At 39.9% G+C, this 15,396-nt stretch overlaps 2 protein-coding genes and 1 pseudogene across 2 annotated transcripts; 2 read left to right on the top strand and 1 right to left on the bottom strand.

Annotated features, from left to right (window-relative positions):
* The first annotated feature begins 298 nt into the window (after window positions 1–298).
* Window positions 299–1,878, top strand: LOC114741904 (heat stress transcription factor B-4-like; annotated as a pseudogene).
* Window positions 1,879–8,101: 6,223 nt separating this feature from the next.
* Window positions 8,102–8,782, top strand: LOC114741896 (transcription factor HEC1-like). The gene has a single exon (XM_028930148.1). The coding sequence runs from the start codon at window positions 8,102–8,104 to the stop codon at window positions 8,780–8,782; it is 681 nt and encodes a 226-aa protein (XP_028785981.1).
* A 2,696-nt stretch (window positions 8,783–11,478) lies between these two features.
* On the bottom strand, window positions 11,479–15,396 carry LOC114741894 (uncharacterized). The gene is made up of 7 exons (XM_028930146.1): window positions 14,874–15,396; window positions 14,339–14,465; window positions 14,128–14,223; window positions 13,369–14,028; window positions 12,653–13,016; window positions 12,158–12,239; window positions 11,479–11,941 (listed from the first exon to the last, which is right to left on the bottom strand). Exons 1-7 carry the CDS (start codon window positions 15,069–15,071, stop codon window positions 11,735–11,737), a joined length of 1,734 nt encoding a protein of 577 aa, XP_028785979.1. The 5' UTR covers window positions 15,072–15,396; the 3' UTR covers window positions 11,479–11,734.

Consider the following 15,396-nt stretch of genomic DNA (forward strand, 5'->3'; position numbering starts at 1 on the left):
GGTGGATCCATGTCAGGGATAGAGAGAGAGAGAGTCACGGGTTTGTCTTGAAAGGCCCTTATTTCACAGTCCTAGACAGACAGACACTTATTCTCTCTCACTACATACCCGAGGAGTGTGCCAATCAAAAAATATGCTCTCTTTAATTACCCATCATTGTTATTATAATCCTAATACCCCACAAATTCTAACCCACCTTCATCTTCTATATCTACATATATATATATATATATATGGCTATATCTCTGTAGGGCGAAAGAAAGAGAGTAATAAATAAAGCGACAAAGCATTTGCCAAATCGCAATACACAGGAACACGAGGACACCAGTTCCTTCTTCTCTCTCTCTCCTCCCCCTCTCCTTAAGTACCCACACGCCTCACTCTCCCGCTTTCTCTGATATATCACGGACTTCCACCAGCCTCAGTCGCGAGAGCTCAGCGACACATGGCTCTTCTGCTAGACAATTGCGATGCCATATTGCTGTCCCTTGACTCCCACAAGTCGGTGCCCGCTCCCTTCCTCACCAAGACCTACCAGCTCGTCGATGATCCCGCCACCGATCACATCGTCTCCTGGGGGGAAGACGACACCACTTTCGTCGTTTGGCGCCCCCCCGAGTTCGCCCGCGATCTCCTCCCCAACTACTTCAAGCACAACAACTTCTCCAGCTTCGTTCGCCAGCTCAACACCTATGTATGTATTCTTTTTCTCTTTATGCATATCTCGCCATCTTCTCTCCCCGATATTTGAGCTTCTTCTTCTTCTTCTTCTGTTTTTAGTATTGACTGTTTGATCTTGTGTTTTTTTCAACTGAACTAGGGTTTCAGAAAGATTGTGCCGGACCGGTGGGAGTTCGCGAATGAATTCTTTAAGAAGGAGAGAAGCACTTGCTGTGCGAGATCCACCGCAGGAAAACGGCTCAGCCTCATCATCATCAGAACCACCACGGCGTCGGCGTCCCCTCTTTCTTTCCCTTTCCTTCCAGGCTCAGCATCTCTCCTCCCAGCGACTCCGACGACCAGCACAATTGGTGTGACTCGCCGCCGCTCACTTCTCCGGCTCCTGTTTTCTTCCCTCATCAACGGCACCAACTACAACTCTTCCTTCACCGCTCTTTCCGAGGACAACGAAAGGCTCAGACGAAGTAACAACATGCTCATGTCCGAGCTCGCACACATGAAGAAGCTTTATAACGACATCATCTACTTCGTTCGTTCAGAACCATGTCAAACCAGTCCCTCCGAGCAGTTCCTACCCTTCCTCTTTGCTCTCTCCACCTATGACCACCACCACCCCCACTGGTTCCATGGTGCAAAGGCCCCTGAACCAGCTTTTGGGGTACTATTCCATGAACAATAAGCAAACTCCGCCTATTGTGAACTCACCTACCAACACATCAAAGAGCTCCATAACCATAGTTGAAGACCCCAGCAGTAACAGCTGCAAGACCAAGCTCTTTTGGTGTATCGCTTCAGTCTAGAGAAAAGGGTGCACCCTGAGTACGGTTTTTAATCCCTCCAATTCATCGGACACCAGCAAGGCTCGTTTCGCTTTGGAAAAGAATGACTTGGGCTTGAATCTCATGCCTCCTTCGACTTGTTAGTTGCTTTTAGATTCACTTGTTTGATTTTTTTCCTTTCTAAATCTATTTATTTCCCATCCTTAATTTTGAGTCTCAGACAAAGGCAGATGATATTGATGGATACTTGTGTGTGTGCGTGCCTGCGGCTGTTTGTGATTCTGTGTACATATAACTTAGTGCCCCATATTATATCTTTGCTCCGCCCAACCAACCCCCATTGATGGACGGTGGATGTGGTCTGAGTGAAGGTCAAATGAATCCAAACTTTAATGTTCAAACTGTTCTTTCTGTTTTACTTATACTGTCTTCCTTTCCATTGGTGCAATTTATTGCTTTCGATTTTGGGATCTTTTCTTTCATCAGTTTCATATCTCCCCCTTTTTCTGAGTTTGCTCTCTGCATGCTTCAGTTACATAAATGCCAGCGGCAGAGGGAAGTGGGTTGGGGGGGGGGAGTTCCGTACAGTTCCATTGGGTCAAAACTCAAAAGCTGAGAACAATAAGCTAGGCTAGACTAGCTGGCTCAGGCAAAAAAAAAAAAAAAATCTCTAGGGCTTTCTCTACCCAGCCCCCACTAATGGCTTCAATGTACCGGCAAGCAACACAGAATACTTTGCATCTCAATTCAAAAATCCCATGAAAAGACGAGTGATAATACTATAAAGTAGGTGACAGCTAATCAGGTCTACTTGCTCAAGAAAAAATTCCGCTCAGAATGATTGTGCTCGTCATTGTTTTCTCCCCATCATAGTATTCCTATATAATTATATTATCATTTCAGCAGAAGAGAGTATATTACTATGATTATGGGGGAAAAGAAGGTTATCATACCCATGTCATGGACAATAATTCTGCCTCATGATTTAATGAATCGTCAGTAGGGTAAAAAAGTAAAAGCCGCTTCCCCCCCAAAAAACAAAGGGAACTACAGAGAGAAGGGAGAGAGGCGAAAGATAGGAACAAAATAATGAAAACTAGAAATCAAGAGAAGGAAGATACAAGGATACGAATAATCCGATGAAAGCGAAATGTGGGAGGAAAGTGGCTAAAAATGTTATTTGAGATGTTTCTATCAAAGCTTCTATACTTCTTCCTCTTCGGACCAGAAACCTTTGCCTTTTCCTACTTTAAGTAGTCATCTGATTAACGTTTTTTCAATTCTCTTTGGATTCCACACTCTTTTTCCCTCCATTCCCTCCTCTTGGTCTCTCTCTTGGCTTCTTCCTCTCAGACTGCAACACTAATACTGGCCATTATTATTATCACTCACAAGTCACAATAGCTGGGGGGCTTACCCGCTGCATCAAGTATGAACAATTCGCGCCCTTTGCCCAAGAACCCTCGTGTCTTTTCTCCTTGTCGGGTCGTGCTACATCCCTATCAGGGTAAAGTACTCTCTCATAAAGTTTGACCCTTCTTTTCTTTACCTTCTCCTCGTTATTTTAATCTCAGTATATTCGTGTTCGTGTTCACATTCACGAATGAGGGGCATTAAATTAAATGCCACAAACCCAGAACACTGCGAGAGAGAAGGCGAGTGCTTAGGGCGTCTCTCGAGCCTAGAGCAGAGACGATCAATAAAGATTCAAATAATTCAGGACGAACATAAAAATTTAAAATAAGGTAAAGCTGGGAACATTTTTGTGGCGCGGCAGGATAATTAAGTTGGTCTGAAGAAACTGTTGGTCACTAACAATAGAATAGGAAAAAGAGAACTTTAAAACGAGGAAGGCCTGCTGCTTTCAGACGCACCTTTTATCCTACCGTAGTATACCAAACACAGCTTCTTAATAAAGCGGTCAAAAAGACTCTCTCGTTGAAATATACAGCAGTGTACGTAGGCTTATGATTCTTCAAAATTCAATTAAAATTAAAATAACACTGTGCGAAGGAGGATTAACCAGGAAACTAATGCAAATAAGTAAATAATGCAGAGAAGTTACATCGCTATCGGAGGATAAGCGGTATAAACGATTTGTCCTTTGTGGGCAGGGAAGAGGACGATGCACGTGTATGTGACAGGAACGAACGAAAGAGTAAAACTGGGTGTATAGTATTGTAGGGTTTCGCTGGTAAAGACCAAAGAAGTGAAAGCAAAGGCGGGTGGGTGTGGATGGTAAAAGACGCTTTAGGAAGTGCGTTTCTTTTTCATTTCTTTTCTGCTTTGTGGCAACGCCCCTCATTGACTGGTCATATATATATATTATATTCAGAAACTAGTCTGTGAATATTTTCTTCACACGCATTCGTGTAACTGTTAGAAAAGATTTCGATTATTTTATTATTTTAGCCAAACGTTTCAATCATTTATTATTACTGCTATATTCTTGTTCTCTTCTTTTTATGTGCCGTATGCTTTACTCGACCAAATGTTGGGGGAAAGCAGGAAGAGGAAAATCAGGGAAGCTCCCAAGCCCCGTCTTCTTGGGCCCTGATTTTTTTTTTTCTTATGGAGTTAAGAATAATTGTTCAGATCGTAGTGTGGCATTGGGCCTGCGCTGGCTCTCTAATCCATGACAAAGCCTGTTTGGATTAGCACAGAACACGCAGAATTTAAAACCCAGAACAATGGCGGGTTTACGTACGACTCCCCTCCGGATGGTGGCTGAGGATTTTTTTTTTTTTTTCGCTGCCTGCTTTATGGTGTTTGTTTTGTGATCATTGTACTGTAGTTTCAGTTATTTCGGTCCTTGAATCACCCAAATAAAAGGACAAAATAGTAAAATACATAATTCACAGTACCACAGTAAGGAACACAAGACAACATATAGCCCCCAGGACCCCCCCACGTCGTGTTGTGACTAATGAGTGTCGTTTGAAAAATTACTGCTGGGCTGGTCCTTTATATCGTAACTCTGCTCAAATCCTCAACTGCCATCCAAGTATCTTGGTTTCTTTTGGGGCAGTAGTAGAAAGTATCTTTCTTTTCTTTTCTTCTCTAATCAACGAGTATAGTCATACACTTTCTCCTTCTTCTTGGTCCTCTTCCTCCTCCTGCTCCTCCTCCACCTCTAGATTGGATTGTGACAGTGAAATAACAGAATTGGAGCTTGAAAAATGGTTGAGATTATTGGAGAGTACAATGGTTTGCGCAACTGGCTAAACACAGAGTTGATGACCCAAGTGGGAACAGATGAAGAATCATGCACATACAAACACGTAATCAGAGATGCGGCCACTCTGTTTGACACACCTGATGGGGACCATTCCAGATTGTAATACATCATTGGCTTTTTTTTGCCCTTTAAATTAATGAAAAGCAGCTTCAATTATATGCTTTGATGAGCCCGCCCCTGCATGCGTTTTTTCCAACGGCGAAGCTGGCTCTACGAATTCAAAAGGTGGCAAACATTCAGTAAAGTATGCTCCGTTCATGTCTTCATATCAATAAACCAATAAAGCACAACAGAATCATTGTGAAGACGGTGGGACAGAATGTAGAGTAACTAAAAAGAATCCATCAGCACCCAAAAATCTCTTCTCTATTAGAATGCAGAGAAGGTTGCCACGAATAATAATGGAACAGTACATGGTAGATGAGTTCAGAGATGAAGGAAAAAAGTGGCCAACAACATTTCTCTCTTCCGCCGGTTTTGAGTCACTCATCGTGGTTGGTCCCAAGAAATAGAATAGCTCCATCTAGAATGCCCCTTATACTGTTTTTTGTTTTAAACATATACGCATGAACGCAATTAATCCTGTGCTGCTACGATCATTTATTGAGTTTTGTGTGTCGCTGTGTGTGTGTGTGTGTGTAAATTAGGATTCAAATACTTCGACATGAGAAGAAGGTTTGGATGTATTTCAGGGGGACCAGTGGAAACAGATGACTCGTACCAAGTTGAAGCGTGTACCCCAGCACTTGGTTAGTTGCTTGCCCAAGCTTGAAACTAATATTTTATTTTCGAATATAACCCTTTTTAAATCTTCTTGAAAATGTATTTCTGGTAATGATACGAGATTTTTAATGGGGAAACCGGGAAAGCATTGTATTGTAAATAATTAATCATTTTTATCTCCAAACCCTTAAATGCATTAACGCACAAGTATACACATATATAAAGAGGTGCTTTAATTTTGGTATAAGAGAAATGAAAATATTAGCCACTTGGAAGTAAATAATGATGAGGGGAAGTAGGAGATAGTGAGTTGAAGACTATGACTATATGACTTCAACTCTTATAATATAATAAGAAAAGCCAATAAAAGCCACATCATGTAGCCCAAATAACTTTGTTCTAGTCTGAATTTAAATATTTGACTGGATAAAAAAAGTATTTAAAAAATTGTGTTCAACCAATCAATAAAGGTTGGGTATAACAAAAAGGGTTAATTCTTTACAAAGTGATAAACCAATATTCAATTTCTTTTAGAAGCAATGCCTACATTGAGTGTTTGACAATGCCTCTGACATGATAAGAGGATATCAATACCTAGCAAAAAAATTGTGTTCAACAATCATTTTGTTAAACATATATTTTTTTATATTCACATTTAAGAAGAATTGCTGAAAAATTTTTAAAAACCCTCAACGCAATGAGCATATCTTGACAAGATTTAAATTTAAAATTGAAAGAATGGGAAGCTTTTAATCTTGTGATGAAAGAAGAGGGATACTTGGTAGTATATAAATGACTTTGCCCAAAAATATTAGGGTAAAATACACAAAACTCTCTGAACTTTGGGTTAGTTGCATATCACCTCTCTAACTTTCAAAATTAAGAATTCTAACATTTCATGTTCTGACTATAAATTTTTCTGCCTTTAAAATTACTGTTAACTTTAGTGATTTTTGCCATGTTGCAAGTTTTAAACCTTTTATTATATATCATATCAATTAAAAAAATAATACTTATCATTTGACGTGTAATTTTAAGTATTTTATACTTTTTTATTTTAAAAAGACCATTCAGATTTAGTTAATTTATTTTAAGTTTTTAGAAAATTTTTTTCAAATTTCAAATTTCATGTCAAATGTCAAATATTATTTGTTAATTGACGTGATGTATAATAAAATAGATAAAAATTGTGAAATGGCAAAATTCGTTAAAGTTAACGAAAACTTTAACAGTAAGGGAGTTTATAATCAAAACATAAAATATCAAGATTTTTAATTTAAATTTTTAAAAGTTAGGGAGGTGATGTACAAATACAACTAATCCAAAATTTAAGGGGATTTTTTCTATTTTAGTCAAAATATATATTATGCAAAAATTATATAAGAAGCCAATATACAAGGAGGCTGAGCCGTTTCTATTTCATAAGGGGAATATTGTCAACAGAGAAAAGATAAATGGATGATTTTGAGGCTTGATCATCACCATCATCATCACAATCGACCCTTATTATTACTTGGAAGCTGCGGCAAAATGATCAACCATGATACAGTGCATTGAATCATCCACCACCGCTGGATGGCTATCATCTCTGACACCTCCCACGTGCGTGGGTCTTCTTCCCTCAACAACAACACGAGAAAGAACCCTGGTGCCAAGGCAAACTTGATTAACCACCCCCACGCTCCCCACTCGTATCCTTTCAATCCTCTTATATGTAGTGTGGTAATTTGTATGGCAGATTAATTAATTAAACGTATTATTCGCTGATATCTATATCTTCTATCACTCCGTCTCCGTCAAGTTCGACGGCGCATATATATATATATATATATATGTATATGTATGTATATGGCATCCCTCCCTGAGACCCTGACCATACAATAATGCTGTTTGAGGTCGCAATAATTGACACGCAACCCCCCTGTGTTCTCATTTTGATACCAAAGAAAGATTCTTTCCGCAATAGGAAGCATATACATATATTAAAAACACTCAAGATGAGGCTAAACTTCTTAATTTGACAAAGAATAAGAATATTAAAGCGTCATTTGTGACCATATATATATATATATATATATATATATCAGAATATAGAATAAATAGATGGTGTTTATTCAATGTGCATGTCACTGTACATGAAGCCACTTGTTGCACAATATACAGTAGACATTCAGTTCAACTATATATATATACTCCTCCGGTCCTTATATATAAGACCCAATTTGACTTTTTATTTGGTCCTAATTATAAGACCCAATCCATTTGTCTCTATATTTATGCATTTTTTTTCAACATAATCCTTATAATAATGATAGTTTTAGCCATATACTTAATTAGCAAGATATTTTAGGAATGACAACACTTATTATTATAAATAACCAACTTAATTTACTTCCTTAATCCCCTCAAATAAGTCAATTGGGTCTTATAATTAGGACCGAGGAGTATATAAAGTCAATTCCTTAGGAACTTGGTGCAGCTGGCCAGCCAGTCTGTTCCAATGTCACTATTATATTGATATTTTCAGCACCCTATCGTTTCTCCTTTTCTCACCAGTAGGGCAGCAGCCTGCGTTCTCAAACAGCTCCTATCCCCCTGATTGATTCCTCCTTGTTTGTGTCTGATATTTTAATTCCTTATATACCTCTCTCAGCTCGTAGCTATAACCATACATATACAGATGGACTGTGGCACTGGAGATGGGCCAAAGTGGTCATTCTCATGTGCGTCGCCGCGAGATGAGATAGACTCGACGACGCAGCCTCCCCAGTTCTCAGCAGCTTATTACATCGAAGATTATGAAGCGACGGGCTTGCCTGTGCCGCCACCTGAGCTCTGTGGAACTACACCAGCGATCGGCAAACCTAACTGGTGGTCACTCGCAAGTACAACAAGCACATCATCGTCGCTGGGAAACCCTACGCCACAACAGCAAGAGCAAGACTTGACGGAAAGAGGGAAGAACCCCATGAGGGAGATGATATTTAGGATAGCAGCGATGCAGCCAATACACATAGACCCGGAGTCAGTGAAGCCTCCAAAGAGGAGGAAGGTCAAGATATCAAAGGACCCTCAAAGCGTGGCGGCTCGCCATCGCAGAGAAAGAATCAGCGAGAGAATAAGGATATTGCAGAGATTGGTGCCAGGTGGCACTAAAATGGACATCGCCTCTATGTTAGACGAAGCTGTTCACTACCTCAAATTCCTGCAGTCCCAGGTTCACTCCCTCCAACGAGCAACCTCAAACAATACCCCACCACCACTCCCTCTCTTCATGTCCTCTCCCCCCAATCCTTCCTCTTATTATCTTTCTCTGCATAAGCTTTCTCAACCTCCTCCTAACCCGAACCACTTTTGCTGAGACTCATAAGTTCAAATATTATAACTTCGAGTTTTCCAGTTTTTCTCTTCATTCATATATATGTGTGTGGGCGCGCGCATGACTGTTCTTGTTTATCTATACACAGTAAGCTTGTACTCCCCTTTTTGGGATGTTCAGTTTTGTTATTAGTAGTCAAAGTTGAGCGCCGGTTCTAGCCAGTGTAGCTTTTCTTGGTTTCTTTCTTCATTCAAATAGATCTGGAGCGCAGCTCATTCGCACGCAGAAGATTGTTTTAGAAAACTGGAAAAGTCAGTTTTCATTATTTCTTAATAAGAAATGAAGAACAATCACAATGTGGGCTCGTGCGCCTGGACAATCTAAAGTGACAGAAGATATATAGTTTGTGTTGGTGGAGATCAGGGTGCCTGGGAGTAGACTGTTGAATATATATATATATATATATATATAGATGCACCAAAAATTCGATACTGCCTGCGATCGGAGGTAGCTGTGACTGTGAGGATATGGCAGGAAATGATTAAGATGACAGGATTGAGTTTTAGAGGGTAAGTGCATGGAGTTGTGTGTGATAATGAGTGAGGGTAATAAAAGATGAGAAGCGGGACAGAACATGCACGAGAAGTGCACGTGATGATCTAACAGGTGTTTAAAACTTTTAAATAACAATCAGGGAAGGCCGATGAGTAGTCGTTTCTTGTCAATGCCTTGACATGTGATCTCCATCTACATGGTCAACTCGAGTGAGCCATGTCATCTCACGTGTATGTCCACGTCGGATATTCAATACAATACTTCTCTATTCTTATTTATAAGGTATTTTCAGCATGTTTTACAAACAAACAAAAAATCTTAAATTTTATTATATTTATTTAATGTATATTATAATTGATGTAAATAAAATCAATATAATAATAAATAAGAGATAAAATTATATATACATACAATAAATTTTTTTCAATACCGTATAAATAAATAGGGGATAAAAAAAAAGACTTTGTCTCTGTACCCTTGTTAATTGATTGTCCTAACTCCTAGCAAGACCCGAAATGCCATATTCACTTTAGAATTCCAGAATGTGATGCTTCTATAGAACTGAACCTGAGAGTGGAAGAGTAATAAATACGTGGAGAAGAGCCATAAATGAGTAGACAATTTGGTCAGAGAAAGCTGTCAGAAGACCCATGTGACCGTCTTGCCCCAGGCGCCAACACAGAGAGACCATGGGTTTGACTTTTGAGCTTGGAGTGAGAAATTTTCAACAAGAGCATGACAAAGGAAAATGAAAGGTAAAAGAAAAGATAGAAAGTGACCCAAATTATATTTAGCACCTAATAGAAAACATAAAACACACATATTAATTACAAGTATCGGATAGAAACAAAAATATAAATTCAAACAGATCACTTTATTTATATCTATATTTTTTTTAACAAAAAAATTATAAGTGAGCTAGGTCCAAGAACTTATTTGGACCAGAACATATCTTCATACTCAAAAAATATTTACAAATTGTGCATCAATAATGTTCTCATATCAACAGTGAGATTTAAATTTATACTTTATGAGTTATGAACTGACTCCTTACCAATTTAATTAATTCTTGGTGTTTGTTTATATATAATGTAAAGAAGTTGAAACCGCTGCCATTTCTCTGAGGGGATGGGGAAATGAAGTGTGGGCTTTGCATTGTTGATGTCGCCGGTCATTGCCAACAAGCAGAGTATTTCTTTTTGAGCCGAACATTAAAAGCTGTCTATTCGGTCCTCTCACAGCTGAGGTAGTGACTGGTAAAGTTAGAAACGGAACAAATGCATAGCTGATATAGTAATGAATGGCACAACGCGAGCAATTAGTGAGATACCAATAAAACACTCAACGAGAGTTTAATACACTGATGTCGGGTGGTTTGATTGGATTAGTCAAGGCCTTGTTTGCCATGGAAAGATCCTTCTTCTTCGTCTTCCTTTTTCAAAACAAAATTGGGCTAAGACCCTTTGAAGGAGCCTGGTTATATTTTGTTTTGGGCCGTGCTTGCCTTTCCTATGCATTCAGCAACAATGAGTCAGGAAGAGAAGATTCTATAAACCGAAATGGCCACAAAATGAACCCAACTAAACCCAACTTTCTAGCAACACATGATGGATCCAACTTCAACAGAACCCCGTCCAATCAACCCTTATTTCCTGCTTTAACCTTTACCATGTCCATTGCGACATACGCCCTTCTAACCTGCTCTCTTGCGTTCTTCTAGCGCAACAACTGCTTAAGCTTCTCTCAAAACGAAATTAGGTGCTTTAAACTTGGTAGGAAATAAGTTTAGAGAGAGAGCAATAACATAAATTGATGCACTTCAGTCTCTATAATTGTAAGACAAACGGTAGAGACGTTTTGCTCTGTAATAATAGATGGATTAGATCTCAACGGGAAAATTGGGCGAAAAAATTACAAAACACCGCGCATAGAGTTTGGGCCGCGCCAATACATGCATCATGAATTTATATAGGGCGAAAAAGGCGATCAAACTAATTTACTAGTTACATTCTGCATCACACTATTCATTCATATCCTCCATCCGACGCATTTGAACCCCTCAGAAAACCACTCAGACCAAACATGGATGTCAATAGTAGAAGTTTCATGTTTAGTTGCAGAGACGACAATAAACTGCAGCTTATTTATATTTTTAAAGGAAAGCTGAGGATTAATGGATAATATGACAGAAGAAAGCAATAACTTGCCTCTGCTTGAAAAGTCAAAACAGTCTAATAACGCGTGAAAATGATTCTTGTATATCTAGCTAATAACATCTGTTTACCTATCAGCAATCTGTATCCATTTGACAAAAATTTACCATTCAGAAGCATACAATGATGTAATTTCTGAAACAGGACAAGGTTTGAACTCTACATTTTACAGGGAAATTTGCCCAGCATCAGGCGAACTGAGAACTTAACAATACTGGACTGTGCATCAAAAAGCCTGGCAGGTGAAACAACCACCCAAAGAACCCATGTGGCTGCTTCCACGGAATGATATGGCCTTGTGGGGAGTTCCAGCAAGTCCGTTGGCCTCGTTGGCTAAAACTGAGCTTCTCATTTCCTGAGCTTTCTTTTGAGCTGATTTCAGCTTGCTCATGATCTTGTCCATAGAAGATGCTCTCTTCTTTTCCAACTTCATCTAAAATAACAAATAAAATAATGAATATAATAATTCATTGTTTCTGCAAGCAAAATTCACATTCATACAATCTGACCCACAATAGTCAAGTTAGCAGGAAATATGCTACAATCTGCTAACTTAGGATTACCAAAATTATGTTAAGGAAAAAGAGGGAAATTTAATTTAATTATCACCGATAACTGATGGTAAGGAAATATGTTATTAGAGAGTTACCTCTAGCTTCCGTATCGCTGCCTCAGCTTTTGCCTTTTGCAAGTTTTCCCATGCAGTGATTTTGGCCTCCTCCCTTTTTGCCCTAAACAAAAAGGAAAAGAAAAAAGGCTGGCATTTTACTAACATTAGAGATAGAGATAGCACTAACAACTGTTAAGTAGGATATTGCGAGATTTTTCTCGTGGCAGATACTGTCAGATCAGAGAACTTTATAAACTTCAGTTCTCTAGTTTTGATTATGCAGGATGCTGTCGTGATGGTCCGCTTCTACACCCTTGGGAAGGGGATGAAGATGGATTATTGATTACTCGAGTAATCATATCATACTAATAAATTATAGCCAATTTAGTAACCAAATCACAATAAACTCCTAGACTACTGTGACCTGCAATTTAGTAATCATTCATGAGTTTAATAAAGCCCTGCTGTATCATTTTCTTCCTCATTTAACAAAAGAAATTGCATAAAACTAATATAATAAAAAACAAGACATACTTTGAGTGAGTCTTTGCTGTTCCAGTCAGGTCCCAAGATGAAGAATGAGCTCTTATTTCTTTCTTTTTCCGCTTGTCAACGTTTTCTGAGCCTTTCCCTGAGAAGAGGGCTCTATGCTTCTTGGACCACCTTGTCATGGTGACTCGTTCATCAACCTGCACATCTCTGATATCCATTTTAGAGGAAGATACACCCTGCAATTCAGTGATGGGCAGGACAGATGGTGTGGAGGCAGAGAATGATGTCCTCGTGCTGGGAGAGGAACATTGGCTACCCTCTGGACTCATCTGGGTTGCCATGTCCCTCCTTAAAATAGCACCAGATACATTGGTGGCAGCATCTTTGAAGCCGCCAAACTTTTTCTCTGCTAGAACCAAGGGCAAGAGAGCAACATAAGATGCATAGAAGCACAGTTGAGTGGTCATATAAGGAAACCATCATTTATAGTTATGATGACTCGTTAGATTCTGCATATCAAATAAATATTGACATGCGTTAGGGGGTTTGCACGAGGTTCATTTAAAGTTAGATAACTAGATTCCACGCAAAATTGTTTTAGCCAATCCTTCTCAGCTCTTATACACCAGATGATCCTCATAGTTTCTTTCTCTGAGATCAAAAATATTCGACGATGTTCCAAACTTCAAAGATAGTCATTGCAAGCACCTAACATTGAAGTAAAATGGAAAGGAAGATTGGAACATTGAATATAGTACCTTGGGAAGGCATTGACGATTGGCCCTGCATCTCAGAGCATCCATGCACACTAACTGAGCGGGCCATGCAAGATTCTGCTTGCATCGGAAGGATTCCACGAGGGTCACTGGATTGAATTGTCAAGCTATCAGTTGAGATAACACCACCTGAAAATGGAGAACAAGCCATGAAATTCCCCGCATTTTCCCCTTCGAACATTGGTGCTGCCGGCGAATACAGTGAATAATAACCAGCACCAGGAGGTCCAAGCGGACCGCTCTTTGACTTTGGCCTCCTTTGGGGCTCAGGAAGCGAAGCCCGCCCCGTGCTATCTCCTGAAACGGGACTGAGAATCCATCTCTCGGCATCCTCCCATTTGGATGGCAACGTTCTTCCATTATTGAGAGGTAACAGGGCACCAGCGACATGCTTCCGGCTCGCATTTGTGTGCAAGGGAACTCGCTCGGAGCTCCAACCCTTTTGCATCGCAACACTCGCTTTTCGATAATCAGGTGTAGCAGGACTGGGGAAAGCGTCAGATCTTAGGGAATAAACCGAATTCTTTCTCATGTTTCCCAATCGAGGAGAAGTTCCGGTCGCATTGTTGAGATCTAAAGAAGCAGGCCTTCGCCGGTCTGTCTTCTTCAAGAAAGCTTCGGACCTTCTCCTATTTTGGCATTCTTTATAGAGAAGAGAAGAAGTAAAGTGAATAGGCGAGACTAAAAAATAAACCAGAGCGAAGAGGCTTTACTTCGGATTGTGTGATGCGATAAAGGTACCTTTGAGAGCTAGAGAGAAGGAGTTCCTCGCTGAATCCAATTGCAGGAGTTGATTTCCGTCTTCAGTGTCACCAGCATCGCTGTCATCCTTTTGAACTACGTGAAATTAATAGGAGACGGATAGTAAGTCAGTGGGCACGTCAAATTTAAAAACCGGCCGGGCCTAGTCACTTTGCGGATTTTGAAATTTTCCAACAAAACAAAAGCGTACCTTTCGCTTTTTCTCCCTTTCTAGACAGACGACCGTGCTTCTTCTTGTGCAATGCAGGCTTGTCTGGATCTGGATCTGGACCACTCCAACTCTCGTGAAAAATCTCATAATCATGGCCTGCCAAATGCTGCAAGAGATCCAAGAAATCAACACTAGAAACTGGGCGAATCTCAAAGTAATTAGCTAAGATTTGACCAATCACACATGTGCCATCGCAATTCGCACGGTGGGATACCGTTTATTTATCCGAAAACAAAGAATTAGATCCTTTCGTCGTTTTTCTTCCTTCCGAGAGACATAGAAACTCAATGTCAACTTCGTTTTCACCAATTTTAGTTCAAATTAGCAAGAAGCACATAGATTACGTGACTAATTACTTTTCATTGAATGACAGAAACCGCAGTTCAAGAAAATTACTGCGTGAAGCTCCTTTGCTGGATAAGAACGAAATGTCATAAGACGACATACAAGTAAACAAATCAGTAAATAAATAATGCAGGAACGAAAATGAAAATGCAACCATTGTGAGAAGTACCGGGGAGATTTCAGAGGCTAAGGAGTCATGGTCATGAGCATCGGACGCAAAGGATCGGCGATCGACGCTTGCAGAAGCAGAGGAGAAGAGGCTGAAGTTGGAGTCAAGCGTGAAAATGACGGAGTCAGGGCTAGTATCGCGAGGCCTGAAACCAGGTCGACCAGACGGCGCTGCTTCCTGAAACCCTAACTCCGGCATTGTCTAGCTCAAAGAGACTGAGAATGAAGAAAGCATTGCGATGGCGGGAATGGAAGGGATGGGTCTGACGTCTCAGTCAATAAATAGTAATGAAAACAAAGATAAAGACAAAAGAAAATAAATCGGCTTTTGAACTCTCAAGATCGAAGACTTTGTGTATGCTCTTTAAGGGGAATTTTCATGGCGTTCTAGTAGGCGGTGCTTCGTTAATCAAGTGCTGCCGCTTATTGGGATTGGCCTTCCTTCCCCCACTTTGAGGGTTCTTCCTCATTACCCTTTATCATGCTATTATTCCAGCTATCATGGATTTGTCTGGTGGTTCAAG

Source organism: Neltuma alba, unplaced genomic scaffold (assembly GCF_004799145.2).
Source record: "Neltuma alba isolate B1F8T4 unplaced genomic scaffold, ASM479914v2 tig00003560_pilon, whole genome shotgun sequence".
Lineage (NCBI taxonomy): Eukaryota > Viridiplantae > Streptophyta > Magnoliopsida > Fabales > Fabaceae > Neltuma > Neltuma alba.